At 43.3% G+C, this 22,648-nt stretch overlaps 1 protein-coding gene across 2 annotated transcripts in view; it reads left to right on the top strand.

The window, feature by feature from the left end:
* Positions 1–22,648, top strand: part of asic2 (acid-sensing (proton-gated) ion channel 2) — a gene marked incomplete at its 5' end in the record, with an annotated part of 298,692 nt that overhangs the window by 204,465 nt on the left and 71,579 nt on the right. Inside the window, one exon of one of the 2 annotated variants that reach the window (XM_079281064.1) lies at positions 4,447–5,139. The exons of the other annotated variant lie outside the window; for it this stretch is intronic. Within the exon in view, the coding sequence (XP_079137190.1) occupies positions 4,447–5,139 (693 nt within the window). Of the gene's footprint in view, positions 1–4,446; positions 5,140–22,648 lie in introns of those variants that run through there. 2 annotated transcript variants of the gene reach the window in all.

The following is a 22,648-nucleotide window of genomic DNA, read 5'->3' as shown; positions in this document are numbered from 1 at the left end:
ATACATTTTTTATTAGTATTTTCAAGAAGTCTAAATTCCCTCAAGACTCTTCATGTAATTTAATCCAAACTTGACTTCTTGACCTCAGCTACAGTACAGACCAAAGGAATCTCCATTCAGCTGCTCGTATTTAAATGAGACATGAAATCAAAGTGCTGTTTCCAACAACGTGCCCTGTGGTTTCTTCTTACCTCACTGAAGGATTGTTTCCTTCCTGCCCGAGGCGACATTATAGCTCACCTTACTGCCTCCATGATGCACTTAAATGTTTTGCTTTACCTGAAGAAGCTTTTTTTTAGTGATTTCCTTTGAGCCACATCCTGCAAAGGCACAATTGACATGCGTTGTTCTCCATTTAAAGAGAACCTTTACAGATCGGTGCTCCAAAAAGTGAGAGAGGTCACTGAAAAATGTGATACGGTAGGGATTTCTAAATACCCTGGTTTACCGGTGTACCGCAATACTTTCACACCGGCAAGGCCTAACAGTGATTCAGAGATAACAGAGTGGCCCCAGCAAAAGCCTCTCTGCCCCATCACAAAGGCAGCCAGTTCTAGATTATTCTATGAACCCTGACAACAACTATTAGATGCAATGACATTTACAAATGTGCAGCTCCAACAAGACCATCAATCTCCTGGCTTAATCAGTGGTGACCCAGTGAATCATCCCTTCTGTCCATTTCTAATCCAATGACTTCAGGGAGAAGACGGAAGGCGAAGCAACCCAACCAAAGTGTTGTTTTTATTTTGTTCTACTGTACCGTCAGATTAGAAAACTAAAGTAGAAAAAAAAGCCATTGATTGCTTTGCTTGCCATCACTGTCATTTAAAATCAAACTAGGGTTTTGATGAATGGCAGCCCAACACAAGACACACACTTTGGATTCACCCCCCTCATGTTTTACTTGGTGTCACGGCCTCACCTGTGCTTCCACACACGAGGCCAACATGAATCATAGACAACTGTTGCCTTCCTCACGCCGGACTCGGAGTGTTGCAAAGCCACCGTTGTCCTAGTAAGCCATTCCCCGACACATTCTAGGCATCATGAACATGAATCTATGAATGTTTAATTGTGGTTTATATTTACAGGCTGCTCTCTCACTACCAGTTTACGACAATGTGTCCTTCGATCTGGGACAAAGTTGTTGACGAAAACGTACAGAGATATTTAAAATGAAATGCATGTCATGGCATGGCAGCCATAGAGTGCTGTGTAATTGTGTCTGACGCTTGGGTTGGTTAATTAATTGCAAATTGGATATGTTCTTTACCCTGACTCCATAGTTGGACTCAAAAACCCTTTTTATCGCTCTAAGCTAATTATTTAGCTTGTGAATCCAGGCTGCCCTGACTCTAGCGTGTGTGTGTGTGTGCACCTCTGTAGCACACATTAGGTCTTTCTATACCACATCCCTGGTGTTTGTATTTTGTCCAGTTATTCATTATACATGAATGTGTTTTACCCTTTCAGCGTTTTCATATTTCATATCGTTCTGCCGTTTGGGAACGACGTTTCTCTTTGTGTTAAAAATGTCTTTCAATCACATCATAGCGGTGTTCCCGAACATCCGGCCAAACAATGGAAAGCAACGTGGGCTCAAATAAAAAATGATGTCGAGCCCACGCACTTGGTTGATCATGCAGCAAATTCGATATTGTTCTCGGCGTGTGTTACAAAGCTGTTTTAGAATAATTTGGAAAGCGTGGCAAAAATGATCCAATGTTGTGATAATGATACAGGGCTGCCACACATTGCAGACAAAATAAAGGACCTATATCCTGGGTTTGAGTTCTACCTCAGCAGCTCACAGCAGCAACTAAGAAATGTAAAAATGAAACAAAAAATACCCTCATTATTAATCCCACCGGGAGAAAATGTTCTCTGTAGTTCGAAGAAGAACGCTGATGAATTCTGATGAGTGAAGCGTTGACATGTTAAACAATGCATTGAAGCCTTGAGTTGAGCTGGCTCAGAAGCCCGTTTACGTGCATTGATGACTCTGTTGGACGGAGATGGGTGGTTGGCACATATTGCTGGTCTGGGTAGGGATCCCTTGAATAGAATTGTGACAAACATTATTTATACATTAAGTTAAGTTGTCAGTGCTCCCCGGTGGGCAAACGATGTAATGGCAACACTGTTAAATATCGACCTCGATAATTGATTGAACTGGCTTGAATCAAAGATGACTATAGGCAAAGAGGCGGAATTCAAAGATATATCAACATATGTAAGTAAAATAAAAAAAGTTTAAAAAAACGTGTTTAGTTGAGTATATCTTTCTGATCATCGAAAATGAGAAGAAACAAAAAGTTAGTTTTGGAATGCAAACTACGACAGAAATTACAATTTTGTCAAAGAATACAACCTAACCTTACTATAGACGAGAACAACTGTAAACATGGTAACTGTACACACTGTAGATGGCAACAAGCTCATACCTAGAAGACAATGGTCCCTTTTAATGATAAGAAAATGAAAAGGGTTTGCCAAAATTGATTGCAGTTCACTGACTAACTAAAATGTTTTTGTTCACTAAAACTCAACAAAAAACAAATCACAGTGCCAAACACAACATACTCCATCAGATATAACAATTACATTTTCATAAACAAAGAGGAGCACTTAAGAACGAAGCGATACGTGATAAATGATCACCTCATACCCTTCCACTACTTCCACGAAACAAATGAGCAGTTACAGTAAAAGGCAATATACATTAGCCGGATGCATAATGGAGCGCTCACGTCGAGCTGTTCTCCTCTGCTGCACACAAACCTTCGCATTCATGCACACAGCAGTAGCGGTGTGGCTCAGCAGCAGCAGACAAACAGAGAGGGGGGGCGAAGGACAGCGCGAGTTAGCGCAGAGCGCGAGACAGGCGCTCTCATCAGTGACGGGCTCACCGGCTGCGTGGACAGAGCTGTGGCGCAGGAGGAGGAGGAGAGGTGCAACGGGAGGACAAGCTGCCTGAAAACCGGCGCAAAATAAAAGAGGAGCAGACCGCCGGAGACCACGCGAGAGGGAGGAGAGATCACTGAGGGGGAGAGAAGGCATTCGGAGCAGGGGGAGCTGGAGGAAGCAGACAAGGACACTGAGGGAGGAAAGTGGACAGAGAAGCCGTTCCTGACGACGGGGAGAAGTGAGGGAGTGCATGCACAAAGTGGAGAAAGAAGAAGAGGAGGAGGAGGAGACGGTGCCTGACAGGAGGTCGAGCTTTCAGGGCTTGACTGACACGAGAGCGGAGCGGAGGAGGAGGAGCGTGAGGGCAAGTTGATGGATTTGATATGGGGGAGAGTATTTTTAGAAGGAGGAGCGGGAGACATGAGAGGAATATTGAGATTAGAGATGCTGCCTTTGAGTGGGGGAGAAAAAACTAGAGAGGAAGAAGAAGAAGAAGAAGAAGAGAGAGTAACAGGAGACCGGAGTGAGATCAGAGTGTGACAGAACAGATTATCTCTGGTCTGGTTTCCCCGCAGGAAACCGCTGTGAGTGTGTGTCCCTGTTTGCGCATGAGTGCCTCCATGTGAAAGTGTGTTGGCATGGTTCTCACTGTGACTGTGGCGCTGAGAAGCAGGTCCGCTAAGAGATGAAGCTGCCCTGTGGTTACGTGCAGGACTTAGTGGCACTAAAGCAAAGTGGTGGGGGGGCGAGGCAGGCAAGGAGCCGACCAGTGACATCACGAAGAAGCCGAGGCATCAAAAGTGAAACCAATGAGCACTGGAGACTTTTGTGAATTCTATTAAAGCTTGCTCTTAATAGTGGCAAGGAGCTGATTGCCGCCTTTGGCTCCCGAACGCTTCCGCGAGCCAGTGCAGCCGAAAAAAACACACTCACGTAACTCAGAAGAAGAGAAACTACGGCGCTGGAACAAGGCACCACACCGACCAATTCCCTCCGCTGTTGTCTCATTATTTTAATGACCTTCTCTTCTTTCATTTGTTGTATTTCTTCCCCCCTCTCTGCTTAGCCCTTGGTGTTTTGTATTCTATCCTCCTCTCTGCCTCTCTCGTCCCCTCCCTCTCCCTCTCCCTCTTCCTCTCCCTCTCGCTCTCTCTGTCTCATCCTTTCTTGTTCACTGTCACACAAACTGCGGTGGATGCTGTACTTACTCATGTAGAAGCCACCTTTGCTTGGAGCACATTTGCCAAGTTGAATTTTTCCCCCCCTTCCCCTGCTGAGTTGGATGATTGGAGCACACTCGGATTGAGAGACCGTGGAGAGATGACCAACAAGTAGCTGCTGCCGAGTTGATCTGAGCCCTACCAGTAGAGGAAGGATGACTTCAAAACACACAGACTTCCTTTGGGTTACTTGTGGGTACTACGTCTGCATTTAGTATCTCTACTGTTAAGCCTGCATGGACTATTAGTACAATATTTATAAGGCCAAACGCATATCCAAGTGTGGATTACAGTAGTGGGTTTATCCTGGAGCTACATGTGGGCTCCAGCCCCTGAGGCCTGGCTGGGAAATGAAGCCTTTCCCGCGGCTGTAGGAGCGCTGTGGGCAGCTATGGCCCTGGAGGGGCGCTGTCTTCGGCGGGGGTCCCCCGCTATGCTCAGAAAGGGCCGTCAGCGGCGTCCTACAAAGCCAACTCTGGCTCGGGTCACTTCCACTCTGCTATCAAGGACACGCCTGCACGGCCTGAGGCACGTTTGCGTTCCTGGTGGCTCTGTGGGCCGCCGGGCCTTTTGGCTCCTGGCCCTCTGCACCTCCCTGGGGCTGCTTTTATCCTGGTCCTCCAACCGCCTCCTGCACTGGCTTTCTTTCCCCACACACACACGAATCCACACAGAGTGGGCCAAAGAACTGGCCTTCCCCATAGTCACTATCTGCAACAACAACCCTATCCGCCTCTACAAGCTCACCAAGAGCGACCTGTATTTCGCCGGCCACTGGCTGGGCCTACTGCTGGCTAACCGGACAGTGAGGCCCATGATCATGGACTTGCTTCAAGAGGACCGTCAGGCCTGGTTCGGGAAGCTGTCGGACTTCAGGCTCTTTCTGCCGCCCAGAAACTTTGAAGGAACCAACCTGGAGTTTATGGACCGACTGAGCCACCAACTGGATGACATGCTCCTCTCGTGCAAATACAGAGGAGAGCCCTGTGGCGCTCACAACTTCTCTTCTGTAAGTTCCTTTTTCTGTATTCTGGATGCTTTATGACAACCCTGTCAGCATCAAAAACACACCTCTTGTGCTTTCATCTCCTTACATGCTGTCGTTACTGTCAGTTATTCCAGTTTAAACATCAGTTGCAACTGCATTACATCATGCTGAAACAACATATTGCTTCATTAACATTGAGGTATTCTCTTTATAAGGCTGTAAAAACTCATGTTAAAAACACAGTATACAAGCTCTGGTAACGTCCTGTTATAGCTGAGTATTAGAGCTTTCTTGGTCATCACACAAATAGATTAGCAAATGTGTTACTGAACAGGGGAATTATTAAATCATCCCCAGAGCTCTTGTTCAGTGAATGCTTTTGCAACAAAGATAACAAACGAATTGAGCTTTTACAAAAACATTTGAAAAAATGAAATGAACAGTAGCCATGGTCACATAATGTAACATGGGTTTAATTGATTATGTACGAGCTTGAGGCTAGAAAGAGCTACATCTACGACGCCTCCATATAAAAAAATATGTACGATTTTACAGTACTGTGCAGCCCCCCCCAGAGGACTTAACTCCCTCTCTGTCTGATCATTCTCACATCTTTCTTCTTTTTCTGTGTGGGTGGTTGCGGGTTTGAGGATTTGTGTGCCCGCTCTGCCTTGTTGGCTCCCTTGGCTCGACTGAACCGTGGCAGATGTTTTCTCTGCAGTAATGCAGAAGCTCAAACTGTCTTTGAAACTTTTCTTCTTAGTCATTTCATGTTCTTTTGTATCTCTGTGCTGTCGCCGAAGAGTCGGTGACTGGCTGAAGGAGAAATGAGACATGGCAGATACAAATGTGTGTATGATGGTTGGCGCGTCGCTTGTTGCAATGGAGTTTGTTGCTCTTTTCACACTTTAAGTTAAAATGATCAAGATGGTCATCAAACTCTACTTTTGATATAATTTGTACACATTTTTTTTCAGCAATTGCCATTCATTGTATTGTGTGTTGCCTTCAGTGGAGGAGTCCTCCTTTCTTGTCATACATTCTAATTGGTGATCCAGGCACAAGCGATTACGACAAATGAACAAACATATTTAGTATTTAATAAATATAACTGAGTGTGATGAGGAAGACAGCTGGGCTTGTATGAAGTCAAGTACTTGAACACCAATTTTACAAGTCAATGTCCGTTGACAGGTGTTGGGAGGTACTTCTGCAAATGTTAACACATTTTGGCTCCAAAGGGAGCTGTGCAAATTCTGATAAATCGCCTAAAGTGACATCCCTTGGCAGCATCGGTGGGGGATAAAGAGACTAGTTTGAAAAAGAAAAACTTTCTGGTGGTGTGGAGTTAGAAAGAAGTGAGCAAGCCAGAACCCTGTAGACTTTTCCTCATCTCTTCTTGAGACCAGCAGCTCGAGGCCACATCGGCATGCACTATACTAGCAGAACACCACCAAACCTCGGACCGAACTGTCGGTGGTCAATTTGCAATTTGGGTAATGTAGGTGCCGGGTTTTTACAAGGACAAGGGTCCTATACGAAGGCGAGGCAGGCCTCCTACCTAGCAATCAGAGAGCAACCATTGGAACTACCAAGTTCCAAGGGTGCCGATGTGCGTATTTTATTTATTTAGAATAATATAGTACGTTACAATTCTTTTGTAGGAATAATGTTTTTTCATTTCTCAAAACAATATAAACATGTAATCAACAAGTTTTTTTTTACAATTATTATAATGTATTTTTATAAAAAAGCATTTACTCCATTGACTTCAGTGAAAAACACAACCACTTTACCTCGCGATTGTAAAACACTATTGACACTCAACAGAAAATAAATAAAACTCATCAAAACTATCTTGGTTTGCTCTTTCCACCTCCAACAATCCCCAACTCTGGTTTGGTCGAAATCAAGCTTTAATTCACAGAGTTAGATGTGGAATCGTGCTGCTCCACCCCGCCGTTTCTCTCTGCAGTTGCCGTCATCGGTGCTATTCATAGCTTGCTCAGCGGATCTGTAGCGGTAACTTTTAAATCAGGTCTTGTAGAGCTATGAGTGAAGATTCAGCAACTGGATTGCCTATTTATTTCCTCAAATGTGTTCAGAAACAGATTTCGGCGCACTGCCAGCAACTGAAAGTTTCCAAGTATTATTTTGCTAGGAGCCGGGAGGATACATGTGTGTCCTTGAATATGTTCTGAACGAAGGACTCGGTCCTCGGTAGAATTTAAAGGATCCTCGACATTTGAACGGTCCTTCGGCGGGATCCGATGAAGTAGCATCTGAAATGTTAAGCGTATTTCCTTGACTTTGAGAAACACCCGATGTCTTTGGTCCTGCATCATCCATTACAATCCTCTTTTCTATCTGTTTACATTCAGAATGTTACTGCAATGCAATGCTGAATGAGCGGACTACTCTCTTAATGTAGAATACAGCATTTGATCATAAATTCAGTATCACCTTGCTCATTTCCAGGCTGCTTGTATTTTGGGTTTGTGCTAGAAAAATGTTTGCAAGATTTAATGTTCACAAAACAAATTGTTTTTCTCATACTATCTGTCTGACTATACCTGTATTCCCCCTCTGTCCAAAACTTTTACTTTTAGCGCCTGTCTCTTTAAGCCTCCCTCCCAAAAAACCGATTATTTACATATTACTATTTCACAGTTTGTGGGTTGGTTGGTAGTCCAGACACCCAAAATGTATGTGCACAAGAACTGAAGTCGTGAGTTTTTCCATAATAAGCCTCCTTTAATAAGGTTAGACTGGCAAGGTCTTTACCTGGAGATGTGTACGACATGAAAGGAAGGACAAGTCTATTCTAATCCCTCACAATTGTGAGACGATTCAAGTTTTACAGTTTTGACATTGAAAACCCATTAAACTTGTTAAATTGCAAGCATGTCACGGAGTGCACTCTCCGAACCTTAAAAACAGCGCTCCACCAAACATAAAAGGGCCGCCTTCATTTCCCTAAAATGCAGTGTATAAAATCATGTGCTCACATTTTGTGATTGTCGTATACAAGGCTCATGGTCAGCAGTTGAATTGACTGAATGACTTTCATACGTTTTTCCAGCTCAGCTGCATCACAACGGTGCCATACAAATGAAGGGCTTTATCTAAACCTTGCCCCCAAGCCAGTGTCCATTAACAAGGTTTTCGAAGCGACCACATTATTTTGAGTGCAGTGACATTTCCTTCTTTTGCCGAATTTAGAGGTGAGTGCAGAGAGTGTTTTTGTAGGTTTGCTCATGTGCCTGCTTTGTTACCTCGATGTTCAGACGTCAATTTTTATGTCACAGTAATGCGTTCACGCGGTCCGGATTTAGTTTCATAATGACTATTACCACGGTGGAACTTCTAATGTGAAATTAATTGAGCATGTAAACCCTTTTTGTGGATTTGAGTATAGTAGCAGTTCGAACCAAGCTGGCATTAAATGTGTATAAATATATATAAGATTGGATCAAGCTGCTGATAATGAAGGGGGAAATTGTCCTTGATAGCATCTACTGTGCAAATTTAAGAAAATCAATCTGTACAATCACTCTTAAATAGGAGTAAATCCAAAAGCGGATGAGACATTGAGGGATAAAGTTACTGCAGCGGCCCACAATGACACTGTACAGTCGCCCTTATTTTCATCCCAAACTCACTGGGACCAGTAATGACATGTAAACTAATATAAACATTTAAAGCGTGTTATATTTTGGTAGTTACAAGGGCAATGTGTTGGATATTGTCAGCTGTACTTTGCAGATCACAGCCACATTGGCCCCCAGTCCTGCCTGCTTCTTCATCTTGTTTTTACCGCATCCGGGGGTCTTATGCCGTGAACGGGCCCTGGTGGTTTTGCTAATCTCATTAGCCTGCTGCCGCAAGTCAGCAAAGACTCCCCTAGGCCTATTCATTATCACTGCATTTAGAGCACTGTCACTCTAAAACCAGAGAGGAGGCAACAACCTGATTAAACATGGGATAGGGAACACACGCGCACAGACTTGCGAGTAAATAAACAAGAGAATCCTTGCCTTGTGTGTGTATAAAAATGTGCATACCTGCACGATTGTCTTGGAGAACCAGTGAGAAATCCAGTTTTGATTGCGGTCGGTTATTACAGGACAGAGGATGCTTTGAACTGTAGCAGGGTTGTGGGGGGAGGAGAAATGTACAGAGGTTGGGAGGGAGAGATGATGTAGAGAAAGAGCATCTGGTTGGGAATACAAATGTGTCCCATAACTCTGGCCAACCTCTTGCAGCAGCAGGATTTGTTGAGAAAAAACTCAGTGAACAGACTTAGGTCGAGGCGTTTAGCTCAATTCAAGTAATAAGGTTTATTTGTAACAGAAGTATTATGTCCAGCAGTTAAACGTGCACGGACCTAGAAAAGTTCACTCTGTAGGAGTGGATGAAAAGCTAAAAGGCGCTTAGACAGCGTGCGCAAGCGGTGTATAGGTTCCTCCTTCTGGAAGCCTATTGGTTAAATCAAAGTTGCAGGCGGAGCTGTGTTTAGCTGTCAGCAGCCTGGATGGAGCTCTGAGCATCTCCGCCCACACTGGCTCACGTCCCAGGACCTCCTTCTCTGCGTCATCAGTGCGTGTGCATGTTGATGTAACAGCATATTGTTATGTTCGGCCGACTTGATAACTCACTTGATAACGGCACTAGAACTCACATATCCGCGTATAAGCTGTGTTTAACATTGAATGAATGTATATTTTATTTACAAATTCCATGTGCTGAATCTGAACTAGAAGGCTGACTCATCAATCCATCTGTTAGCTTCTTGCAGCAGTTTATGATGGTCACATTTTGCGGCCACATCTCCAGTACTCAGTACTCAGCCGCCCACAGTAAGTCCTAATCTAGCGGCGGGGGGGATGCTGGAGATGGAATGAGGCGCCAAAGGCCAGGCAAACCGGTTCAACCCATCCACAATAAAATGTAAATGATAGCGAGCTGCGGATTGATAAGCTAAGCCTCTCTCCTCAGGACAGATACACATCTCCCGCTCTCGCAGCTTTCTCAAGGACCAGATATCTAGAGTTGGAGAGCAGCACCTATAATCACACTCTAGGCAGGGTGTGAAAAAAGGTGAAGCTCTGTGCCTGGCCCCTGTAATGTATCAAATCTATCTCCAGAGAAATCTCATAATTGCAGAGCCACAGTAATGCTGCACTACCCTCTTTAAGTGTTTGGACTGAGCAGGTTTGCTTGTGTGTGTTTTTGAATGGTGAGTTATATGGGGACATTACTGTGGGTCAGATTTTGTGTTATGAAGGCTTGGGCTTTTTATGGAAGCTGCGAGAACCTTGTTTTTTATATTAACAATGGATGAAATGTGAAAGCGATCGCTTGTAGTGAACCCACAGAGAATGATCACCTCACTACACATTTCCCCACTGCTCTACAAAGAGTTTTCAGTGTCTTTCAGCTCATTGTTTTGGTTTTATGGTCGACAACTTTGCTCTTACAATCCTCAGGTCCAAATGGCAAACACAAATTGGAGCACGTAATAGCTGTCAGGAGTGAAAAGGAGAGTGTAAATTGGACTTCTTTTCACCAGGAGGCCAGAAACACGCCTCCACCTGAGCACTAATGCTGCTCTGTGTGTCTGCTGGATGTCTAGCACGGAACGTGTCATATCCAATTAAAAGCCAATGATACTGTATGTCCCTGATGTGTTCACAGCTTGTTTCCGCTGCTCGCAAGTTGCCAAAGTTCAGTTCCTGCAGGTTTAACTATAATCTTCTGTGCAGGTAGTTTTTTGTTTGTTTTAATTAACTGAAGAAGTTGAATAAATGCTCGTGGAAGAGTGCATATCAAGAAACAAATCCTTTGCTCTACTGTTACATTTACAATCAAAAAATCAGATTTTTAAATGTAATCCTTGAAGTGATTGTTTCAGTTGAATTTCTCATCTTTTTATTCCTTGTATTTCAGCAAATTACTAATTATTTTAACAGCCCCATATTGATACTGTGGGTTATCAGGGGCGTGGATGTTGGCTTTAACGGCTCTCTCGTATCAAATTTCATTCTTGTTGCTTCACGATTGGTAGCCTTCTGACAGAAAACCCTGCTCTATGAATCTTTGCAATTCAACTGTACACCAGACAGCGTCGTTGATTACATTTCACTGCTCTTTAGCATGTTCATAGAATATCTTTCAGGGCTGAAAAAGGAAGGCATGGATTTTTACTTGCATTGTTCAGTCAGGAGACGTACACATCTCGTTGACTCATTTCCAGCTTCACCTTCTCTTTTCTGTCCTGCAGTTCTAATTATGTGCTGTTGTATTGTCGGTGCTCTGTGGTCACCACCTGTTGAATTGCCCCGTCTTACGTTCCACATGAACCATATAAAGGCACCAAGGACACTGACTGAGGCTTATTGGCCGAGAGCCCCATGAAGCCATCCACAAAGCCTAGTCAATCACCACTGAGCCTGAAGGGGCTGCTGATTGAGATTTAACGTCCAGGTAATAATGTAGGTCTCTTCTCCTCTTTGTCATTGACCTTCTCAGTAAGATTCTGGAAAGAAGACCATAAACCAGGCATGCTCCACTTGCTTTGCCCGAGGGTCACTTTTAAAAAATGACGGGAGGCCAGTTAATAAAGACATAACGGACATTCAGGGCATAGCCCGGACCTCCGTTGAGAGGCCAGGGGATCCTTCCCTGGGACTTTTATTTTTTAATATGCAAGCTCTACAAGTCTATTTTGATGCGTTATGAAACTCTGGCACATTATTTACATTGAAAGTACACACTAAAAAAAAGTCCAAATGTGAATCATTTTATTTCATTGTGAAATAAAGATTGGTCGGCGGGCCACCCGGCACCGTCCCCGTCAGTCATCAGCTGTTGATCCGGCTTAGAATAAACAAGAGTGGGAGTCAGGTGGAAGCTGCAGCTTCAACCACAGCAATCCCATTAACACAGGTGGCTTACCGTGCTCTGCAACCGATCCAATTTCCCTCTTCAGAAACAAATAGCTCAAACCACAACACAACAGAAGTGCGTCTTCAAATGATTGGCCACGGTGCACGTCATTGATATGCCGCAGCCACTGGATGCATCCAGGAAGCCATCGCCCTCAGCCAACAGTCGCCGTAATCTCGCAGCGTAATGCAGGACTTGAATGCAGATGAAAAGATGATAGATGGTTGGTATTCATGAGACCACATTGATGCATAAACCACAGAACTTGTAAAAGGTTTGTGTTTCAAATAGAAAGCTAACGGATGCTGCTTTCTGCCATGAATATAATGAGTTAAAGCTGTGTCCAATCTCCAGCGCGCTTCATGAGGGAATAAGTTATGGCAGGTGAGCTTCACTTGCTCTCGATGTTTGTAATGTAGTAAAGAAAAAAACATTTGTGGGTTGTCAGGTGTTTATTGGAAGACATAAGTGATAGCTGCTGATAGACGCGGTGTTTGAAAAGCGTGTTTGACCTGAAGTCCCCCCCCCTTCACTGTTCTTCTCCTCTCACCACACAAACAAACATACTGTGCTGAAGATATACATATACCACTACGCCCACGATTCAGGTCTATTTTCACTCTCTGGACCTTTGAGCAACATACACCCACCTGAAGTATTGTCTCTGTATTGTCTCTGTGTGTGTTGGTGAGAGGAGGCACATATTTGTAAATGGTAATCTACATAATGTAAGATTTAGAACCTTTACTACAAATCAACTATAAAACATTCACAACAATTGTCAAGAGCGTTCACTCGTGAATACAATGATTTGATTAGATGTCCAACTTTTTTGCATTAAAATTAAGTAGTTTAGAAATGTTTTTAGCTTAGAAGCACACTTCACAAAGTTAGAAGCATTCATGCCATCAACACAGTTTGAAGAATTATAGAGTTTGTTATTTTAGAAATAAAATCAACCCAGTAGCCAAAAAGACATGACATGTGTTCCTGGAAATCACGGGATACAATGAATTACGACAATGCCAAAAAAGATTTCCTGGCGAGCGGACTGTTAAAATACTGTGCATTGACAAGATAACGCCGTATCCATTGAAGGTGGGTTTAATTACATGAAACAACAGTCTTTGGCCGATGTGAGGCGTCCATATTTGTTTGATTTTCAAGCAGTTGCCAACAGCCAACACAGATATATGGAATAATTGTAATTCTGACTTGGAACACTCTCTGCAAAAAACCTTTTAATTAAGATATGACATGAATGCGACAATTCTATTTGAGGAAAATTATCCGATAGGAAAATGTTATGGACGTCTCAGATGAGTTACACAGTGCCCTCTCTCTGGTCACAATCAAAGCAAACCATGATGAAGCTGCAGGAGATGTTCTTTCTTTCTGAAGCACATCAACCACAGGTATCATAATGATGGACCAGTACTGATCCTGGAATGAAGCAGCTCTGTGAATGCAAGATCAGCCTCGCTGCCTTGCAACTTTAAGGCAGCGAGGCTGATCTTCATATTCTATATTCAAACAACCTTTCCACAGAGTACAGCCCTGTTTAGTGGAGCCTCGTCAATGAACACGAGTGGATAATGGAGTATACTTTAAGTGTTTTCTTCATATTCATGAACCAGTGCTTTTGCTAAAACATGGTCAAAATATACTTGGATGGCTGTTTAAAGCCTGTGTGTGAAAAGAACTGCTCCTCCACATAAACAACCTGTTAGTGCTTGAAGGAAAGTGCAGGGACAGGGAACAGAGCTGGCTGGCTGTGTCCGCAGGACTTGTTTGGCGGATCAATCACCGGGCACGGCGCTGGCACCAATATGGGCTTCTCAGCGTGTGATACTGGCTCTGTCTGGCTCTCCTCAGGTTTCCCTTATCATGGAACAGAGCAGCAATCAGCCCACAGCTATAAACACACACACACACACACACACACACATAAGATGCTATTAGTGTGCAGAAAACGGTGTATCTATCTTCTACAGGACATGATCTCTTTCTCACAGCGGCCCCGATGGCAGTCTCAACTTTGTTCAATTAATTGCATTGAATCTGCAGTCTTGTATAAAAGCTGCGTAAAAGGAATTAATTTGCCATTGGAAAAGATTATGTTTTATTTTCTAACACGTTGGAAACAGGCCAAGAACATCTTTCCAATTAATTACATCACACACTCTTAGTAGACTTTTGTGTAAACACGCTGTATATATGTATATATATATGAGATTGTCAGGGTATTTGCAGTCCCCTGCGGTTATTAGAGCTCACCTAACATATGACCATTTTAGTCTGCAAGCTTTTGACCTTTTCAGGGCTGCTTCCTTCATCTGTGGAAGGCGTTATGTGGTGAGGTGCTGCGTAGGTTGAAGTCTGCAGTGATAAGCCCAGCTCTGACGCTGCTCAGGTCGCAATGCAGCTCGGCATCATGGAGACACAAGTTGCAGGCTGTGGCAGCTGAATCTCCCCTTGCTGCATCCACCGTATCACATTTGGCTCCCTAATGTGCATTATTGACAGCATCTGATTCGATCAAAGACTTGTGAAACATGATGGCGCTGGTGCCAGCCACATCAGTCATGTGCATCAAAACGTAGCGACCACTTCATCTCATTTTTCGTGCTTTTATCAGATTCTCGCATGCAATGCTGCTACTATTTCACCCAGGAAATGTGGCGGAGTTGTTATGGTTTCTGGCGCTATCTGTCGAAAAAACAGATAGTAGTTCTGTTACACGCCACTAGTTTTCTTTTCCAACTTCATATCAGGAAAGAGTCTCAAGGTGAGAGAAACACGATTGCAGCCATAACCCAGTCTCCCCTTTCAATTACTGCTGCCTTTCAGCAAGCACTTCATCCCCAGTTGCCCCAGCCAAGTTGATCAGGGATGAGCAGCTTTTGGCTGTTGGACAGCTTTCAGGAGTGTGTGTAAGAGGAGGTGTAGATGGTTTTGTAAGTCAAAAGTAAAAAAAGTAACCAAAGAAGGAAGAGGAGTGCGCAAAGAACACAGCGGCTTGCCAGATTTAACCTGAACAACATCAAAGAGAGAAACCTCTCAGAGATCTTGAGGTTCCGTCAATAATGTAACATGCTGAATGTCTTGTTGTTGTTTGTGCCTCTCCTTCAGATGTGAATGCCTTCATTGATAATGGAAACACATGGAGCCATCGCAGCAATTCATCCTGTCTACTTGACAGCACGTGTGTGTGTGTGTGTGTGTGTGTGTGTGTGTAGGTGTGTGTGTGTGTGTGTGTGTGTGTGTGTGTGTGTGTGTGTGTGTGTCAATATATATATAGCAGAAGCAAAGGAATCCAAAACATGTTCAGCGTCTTTATCTCTATGTTTTATCAGGCTCTGGCAATTTAATTTTCTCCACCAGTAAATCCAAGTTTCCAACTTCAAACAAGAGATTATTAATGTTCTCTCTAATAATTATAATCTTATCATTAAAGAAGTTCATGAAGTCATTGCTACTGAGGTCTATAGGGATACTCGGCACAACAGAGCTGTGACTCTCTGTCAGCCTGGCTACAGTGCTGAAGAGGAACCTACGGTTGTTCTTATTTTTCTCTATTAACGATGAGTAATACGCTGCTCTGGCATTACGGAGGGCCTTCTTATATGTCTTAAGACTGTCTCGCCAGAGTAACCGAGTTCTTTCAAGTTTTCGCGATGTTTGCTTTAATTTGCGGGTTTCAGGGTTATACCATGGAGCGAATCTCCTTTGTTTTACCAACTTGTTTTTTAAAGGAGCAACAGAGTCTAGTGTCCTTCTCAGTGAGCTTGTAGCACTGTCGACAAGATGATCAATCTGGGTCGGACTAAAGTTAGCACAGGAGTCCTCCGTCACATCGAAGCATGGTATTGAGTTAAATACAGACGGAATCACTTCTTTACATTGAGCTACGGCACCATCAGATAGACATCTAGTGTAGTAACTCTTGCTTAACGGTGTACACTCCGTTCGTAAGAATTCAAAGGTTATTAGATAATGGTCCGATAGAAGAGGGTTCTGTGGATAGACTATTAAATCTTCTATGTTAATGCCATAAGTCAGAACCAGGTCGAGAGTGTGGTTAAAACAGTGAGTGGGTTTCTGTACATTCTGACAGAAACCAATCGAATCTAAAAATGAAATAAATGCAGTACTGAGGCTATTGTTCTCGACATCCACATGAATATTAAAGTCACCTACAATAATTACTTTGTCTGTTTTAAGGACTAGACTTGATAAAAATTCCGATAAAAATTCCGAATACGGACCTGGGGCCCGGTACACTATAACAAATATAACTGGCTGTATTGTTTTCCAGGTTGGGTGTGAAAGACTAAGAACCAAGCTTTCAAATGAGTTATAGTCTAGTTTAGGTTTAGGGTTTAATAATAGGCTAGAGTCAAAGATGGCTGCTACTCCACCTCCTCGGCCGGCGCCTCGAGGAATGTGAGTATTGATATGACTTGGAGGAGTTGATTCATTTAGGCTGACATATTCATCATTACTCAGCCAGGTTTCAGTAAGACAAAATAAGTCAATATGATTATCTGATATTAGCTCATTTACTAGTAGAGCTTTAGATGACAAAGATCTGATATTTAAGAGTCCACATTTAATTATCCTATTTTGTTGTACTGTTGCGGTAGTTTTAACTTGGATTAAGTTATTTTGTTTAACTCCTCGATCGTTTATTTTTGATTTAATTAATTTAAGTGGCTGTGGGGCAGACACAGTCTCTATGTGGTTTTGCGTGAGTAACTGCTCGAATGGAAGCTCAGAGGAGTGTGTAAGACTGCAACTCTGCTTCCTGGTCTGATCTCTGGGTTGTCACGCACCAGGTCCATACAGAAACTGGGTCAGATTTGCAGAGATGAGATCTGCTCCATCCAAAGTAGGATGAATGCCGTCCCTCCTAAGCAAACCAGGTTTTCTCCAGAAAGTGTCCCAGTTATCTACGAAGCCCACATTGTTTACTGGGCACCACCAAGACAGCCAGCGGTGAAACGATGACATGCGGCTAAACATTTCATCATTGGTCAGATTCGGGAGGGGGCCAGAGAAAACTACGGAGTCCGACATGGCTTTTGCGTATGTACACACAGATTCCACATTTACTTTAGTGATCTCAGAGCGCCGACGTGAATAACAATCTTACTGTATTTACGGTTATCTTTAGCCAGTACTTTCAGGTAGGACTCAATGTTGCCTGCTCTGGCCCCGGGTATACATGTAACTGTAGCCTCTGGTGTTGCTAACTTCAGGTTTCTCAGAATAGAGCTACCTATGACCAGAACTCTGCTGGGTGCAGAAGACCCGTTTGTAACGCGAGGTGGCTGCTGGCGAGTCGAGTGCTTCGCCCCAGGTTTAAGCCTCCCGGGAGCAGCCACCCGGCCCCCCGGCTGCCCGGGGGCTGCAGGGAGACGGTTAGCGGGAGCCACGTCTGTTTGGGCCGCATCGGCTACGCCCGCAGTCACCAGCGTCTTAGCTTCCATGGTGCGGAGCCGTACTTCTATCTCGCTAAGCCTTGCATCTAACCGTTGAGTTAACGTTACCTCCGTCTGCGCCAACGAGTAGGGGTGAAGGGTAGAGGAAGCCCGGGAGGGAGTATTCTCCGTCAGGACTGCAAAATGGGTGGTCCTATAAAGCAGAGTAACATCATGTGTGTTTGTCTTTTACCCAGATTAAAGTTAAATCTTATAAAGTTCTTTGTTATAGTCCTAAACTGTAGCTATCATGCTACCACAGAAGAACAACAGGTTAGAGATGTGCAGAGAGAGAGAGAGAGAGAGAATCGGTGCTGAGATCAGTGTTTAAATTAGGATTTAAGAGAGCACTTATTGCAGTGCAGATTTATTTTTTAGTTTGCCAGCAGAAGTTTGGAAGCTGAATTTGTTTTATTTGTGTTTTGCTGCTTGGTAAAAGTCCAGAGAACCTTGTGTGTTAGCTGTTAACTGAGTGCAAGCTAATTAACATTAATTATACAATTATTTGTCTGTCATTTATTTAACTTATTGTGAAATAGCGGAATAAAGTTATATGTAAGCATAGTGCCACCTTCCGGTAGGTTAACTGTGTTAGCTCTGTCGGCGCTGTTGCCGTTGTTTGCACTGTTCTCGCTATTAGCACCGTTAGCAGCTAGCCGTTGCCATGTTGAGAGCCAGCAAAATGAAACCCAGCTCATAAAAGCTTTGATAGCAACTTGGTTTGTACTCCGTGAGTGTGTAGATGCAGAACAAGTATATATACCTCCTCAGTCATTAAATTGACATCTGTTCGTATGAATAAGAATTTGGGGCATCTGGTTGTTCAGTGTTTAATGCTGAAATTGGCAGTCGCTGCAGTCTCTGGAAGTTAATTGCTGCTCCCTTTGCACAGCAATTAAAAAAGCATTTTTTTCATTCTTTCCTCACAACTCTTGTGTTTCGGACCACAGACGTGAGCTCTCTCCTAAAGAGTATCAGTTAGCATCGCAGTACAGTAAATGTGCTCCTACACCGACACTTTTTCACAAAAATGCAGTTTTCCTGACAGTGTCCAGGCAAAGCTTTTGATTCAAACGAGTGTAGTGGGAGACACGAGGAACATTTCCAAGATGGATGTTAATTTGAAGAGGTAGAACGACCAACAAGCATAGTGGCACATTGGCCCTCAGAAGCTCATCAGCATTATACTCCATGCTCTCCTGGCATCATGGGCACAGGTGGCCCTGGCTCATTACTCAAACCCTGATGGTTTTTCATGGGAAAAGGGAAATATGGACTCCTATTAGCACATTCCCTGTGCGCCATGCAGTTTGTGTGGGTCAGGACATGTGGGGGAGGCTGCAAATAACAAACAGCCAAAAATGTCAGACAACCTCAACTATTTCAAAGATGAAAAAAACCTCTTTCAAAATCTATTGAAGTCTTTGTTGTCAGAATGGAAAAACCTGCACATGGGCTCATTACACGAGGTGAAAGTAACACAGGCCAAATAAAACAAACCTGCATTCTGCAGCCCACCCATCCACACATGTTCCGTAGGAAGGTGTTCGCAGACTACAACGAAGGGTATAGTGTGCCAGAGCAGAGATTGATGTCAGACTTTGCAAGATGAAACTGTTGGTGCAGCTCTCACTCTCTGCCTCACTTTTATAAACACATACACATGATACAGTTAAGCCCACTGTTGGGTATGAATACATTTCCGCAGGCCAAACGTAATACAACGCACTACATGCACACCAGGTTAAATCCAGAGATGCATCCGCACATGTAATAGATGTACAGGCTGAGGCAGGGTGTTGTTTACCTTCATGAAAAGGTTCCTGTGTAGTCAGACTGTAACCGCTCTCTCCTGCATGGTATACTGTATAATCCATATGTTGGCAGCAAATATAGCAATGCTCTCTTGCTTTATCCACCAGCAGAGCAGTGAGTGCAGGGCTTATATCATTACCTTCCTCAACCGATGGCGTCCTGCTGTCTCTGAAAACCACACAATCTTCATCAGCAGCAGGAACAGAACACACTATGAATTCTGAGTGAAGAGTTTTGCCAAATTTTGAACTGGTAACACAAGGGTGGTGGACACATCCACTTTAGCATAACAACCTAAAATTAGATTTTAACACGGCGGGTGGACACATTCACATTATCATGCAAAGCTCAAATTTGAAATGAAATTACATTCATCCCCCCTGTTTCAGTCACTGACAGTTAGCTGTATGAAAGTCCGTTTTGGTTTCTCAAGTCTATAAAACCGACACAGAGACTTGAGCGAGCCCAGCAACTCAACAAAGAACCAATCAGGGAACGAAGGCATTCTGAGTTTGTGTCTCTAAATCATTCAAGGCGTCCATGACATCCCCAACTCCATTAAATGTGGATTAAAAGGAACCACACAATGTAGCTTATGTGTCTATTTCAGCCCACACAATGTTGTGTGTTGCCCATCGACTCATCAAGATACGCAACTGTACCATTGGTCTCCCACTTTGGGGTAGCAGAAACAAGTTGTGCATGCGTCTTTGACATGTTTTCAGTGAATGTGGCTCGTGAGAAAACAGTTTATTATTTTGTGATGTTTGTAATGAAAGTAAGTTCAATAAAAACTCTCTGTTAGCTCTGTTTAGGTCTCAACCAGTCACTGAGGGACAAATCTGGTCTTTTAGCTGTTAAATACTCGACTATGTTCACCAGCTAGTTTCTAACTGTGTCTGTCTGCTGTTGAGCAGGTAGTTGATGTTGGTATTTTAGAGCTTTTACAATGAAAACAGCTGCTGGTGAGAGTAAAACAAAAAAGTTGTGGCTGCAAAGCTGATCTTTGAGCTGTAAAACTCTGTAAATGGCGATAATTCTTAGTAGGTTCATCTTTCTGCGACGTTCACATTGTCATTTAATACTTAATTATCATAAAATTATATATTATTATAGCGAATTTAAAAAGGAATATTTAAGATTCAAAACCACATTTGTATAGAAAATGATAAGACTCGTCTTTAAATATAGGCTGCATAACGATGGAGAAGTATTCCAGGTCTGCCCAACTTTTCACATTCTTCTTCATCCGTCTTTGAAATGAATTCCCCTGGTTGAAGGATTAAAAGGGTTGCCTGCATGAATTGTAAACCAGAGCTAATAAAGCACAGAATGGTCAAAACCTACTTGTTTCACACCTCATAGTCGAGAAACGGGTTTTTTTTGTACACAAAGAGAATATTTTATTTCAGTGTTTGACTTGTGACGTTCATATTTTAGATTGGTGTTTTTCGCCATTACAAATTGAGATGTTATTTACACTTGTCAGTACAGCATGAGATAACTGTTTATGAGTTTTGCAGCAAGCTTTAATGAGTACATCATTTAAAATTGAGCAGAAACTGCTTATTTTGATTGAAAGATAATTACGGTTGTCTTTTCTTTTTCTTAGCTGGAGTTGGATGTCCACGTGTGCCTGGCAACAACAAAGCACCGATCGAATAATATTACGTGTGTTCATCGGCTGCTGACAGATTGAGATTTGATTCGTGTTTCATTGTGTAACTGGTGACACGGGCTGTGTTGGAAGTTATTTTCTGCCTGATAATTAGCGGAGAAGAAAGGACACTTACTCGGTAATGGAGCGGATGAAAAATAACTTAAAAGTGGGAACAATTAAAGGAGAAGTCAGAAAGCTGTGCCAGGTATTAGTCGCCTACCCTCCCGTCCTTAATGACTTGATCAAAGCAGGCGCTCTAATTTAAGGTGTCAGTCGCTGCTTTCATGAAAATCAGCAGATTATTTTCTTCAGTAACACACCACATTTCTTCATAGCAGCGTGCATTATGAATCCTGCTGCCGCTCTGTGAGGGCTCACACCTTTGCCCTCTTTGGTTTCATTTCTGTGTTGTGATTTTCTTTCTCATTTGCCACCTCTGTCTCTTTCCCTTCAGTCTGTCACCTGGAGTTAGCGTCACAAATGTTTAGCGGGTTTCTGAGCAGTGAATGACAGGTTGTGTTTTGTCAGTCGTGTCCAAACATCACAGGGTCCCCGGGGCCTTCCTGTCGTGCCTGGAGCTGTGGGGCAGGGCATCTCTTTGACCTCCCGGCAGGCTGAGCTGATGCAATTGTTGTGGGTGTGGGAAGGAGGGAGATATAGAGATATGTGTGACGGTGGATGGCTGGACGCAGTCGTGTGATTTCACATTTGTGTACAATGCCGACCATCTTTTTAAGAATTATGTCCGGCACAGTGCTCAGCAAATAAAAGACACCGGGGCAACAATACATCACTTCCAGCAAACTTCAGAGAGAACAATGAGTGCAAAACATTGCCTGGCCTGTACAATTATAGGGGACACATTGAAATGAATGCACCGACAATGTGAGTGTTACACACACACACACACACACACACACAACACAACAGCTAGTTGATGCAGAAGTAGGGGCGTGTGAACATTCACCCTCCATTAGCCATCAATAATTAAAGATTTAATTTAACGTCATCACTAACTCCTTCAAGCAGCATAAATGTGTTTCTTAACAATAAGGGACTGAGATGGTGCATCGCTGATTTCTCTTTTTGCTTCGATGGAATTGCACGTAATTCATAAAATGACAAAATTATATTTGAAGCACTTTCCAAATGACTTAAATTGAGACAAAAATAGATGTTGAATGTGCTCCGAATGATTTCCTTATCTGTACCTGCAGCATTAACTCTCTGTGGTGACATGCGTAGGAAGGTAATCATTTCTGGAGAGTGTTATTGTTTTATAATCATTAATGTAGAAGAGGCGGGAAATCCATCTCCATAAGTCTTAGTGAAGGCCTGCCTTCTTGTCTCACCACCCTCATTAACAAGACACATGGAAGTCATCCCGACTCTGTGGCACGTGTTGAGACGTTCATCACAGTAAACAAGCCCCTCTACGTGTTGATTACTGCTGTAACTTATATCCGCTGTTGCAGATGCAGAGCATGAACTCAATGGACCCGCGCTGCGCCTTATCCACGAGAAAGCACTGTGAAGCTGAATGGCCCAGATAACTCGTTTTATTCAGCCGGGGGAAATTCCAGGCATTATGTTTCCCCTTTATGATCCATTCCCAGTGTGTCGT

The sequence above is a fragment of the Melanostigma gelatinosum genome, assembly GCF_949748355.1.
Source record: "Melanostigma gelatinosum genome assembly, chromosome: 13".
NCBI classification, from domain to species: Eukaryota; Metazoa; Chordata; class Actinopteri; order Perciformes; family Zoarcidae; genus Melanostigma; species Melanostigma gelatinosum.
Note: the sequence above shows the minus strand (reverse complement) of the source record. Positions and strands in the feature narration are given on the sequence as shown.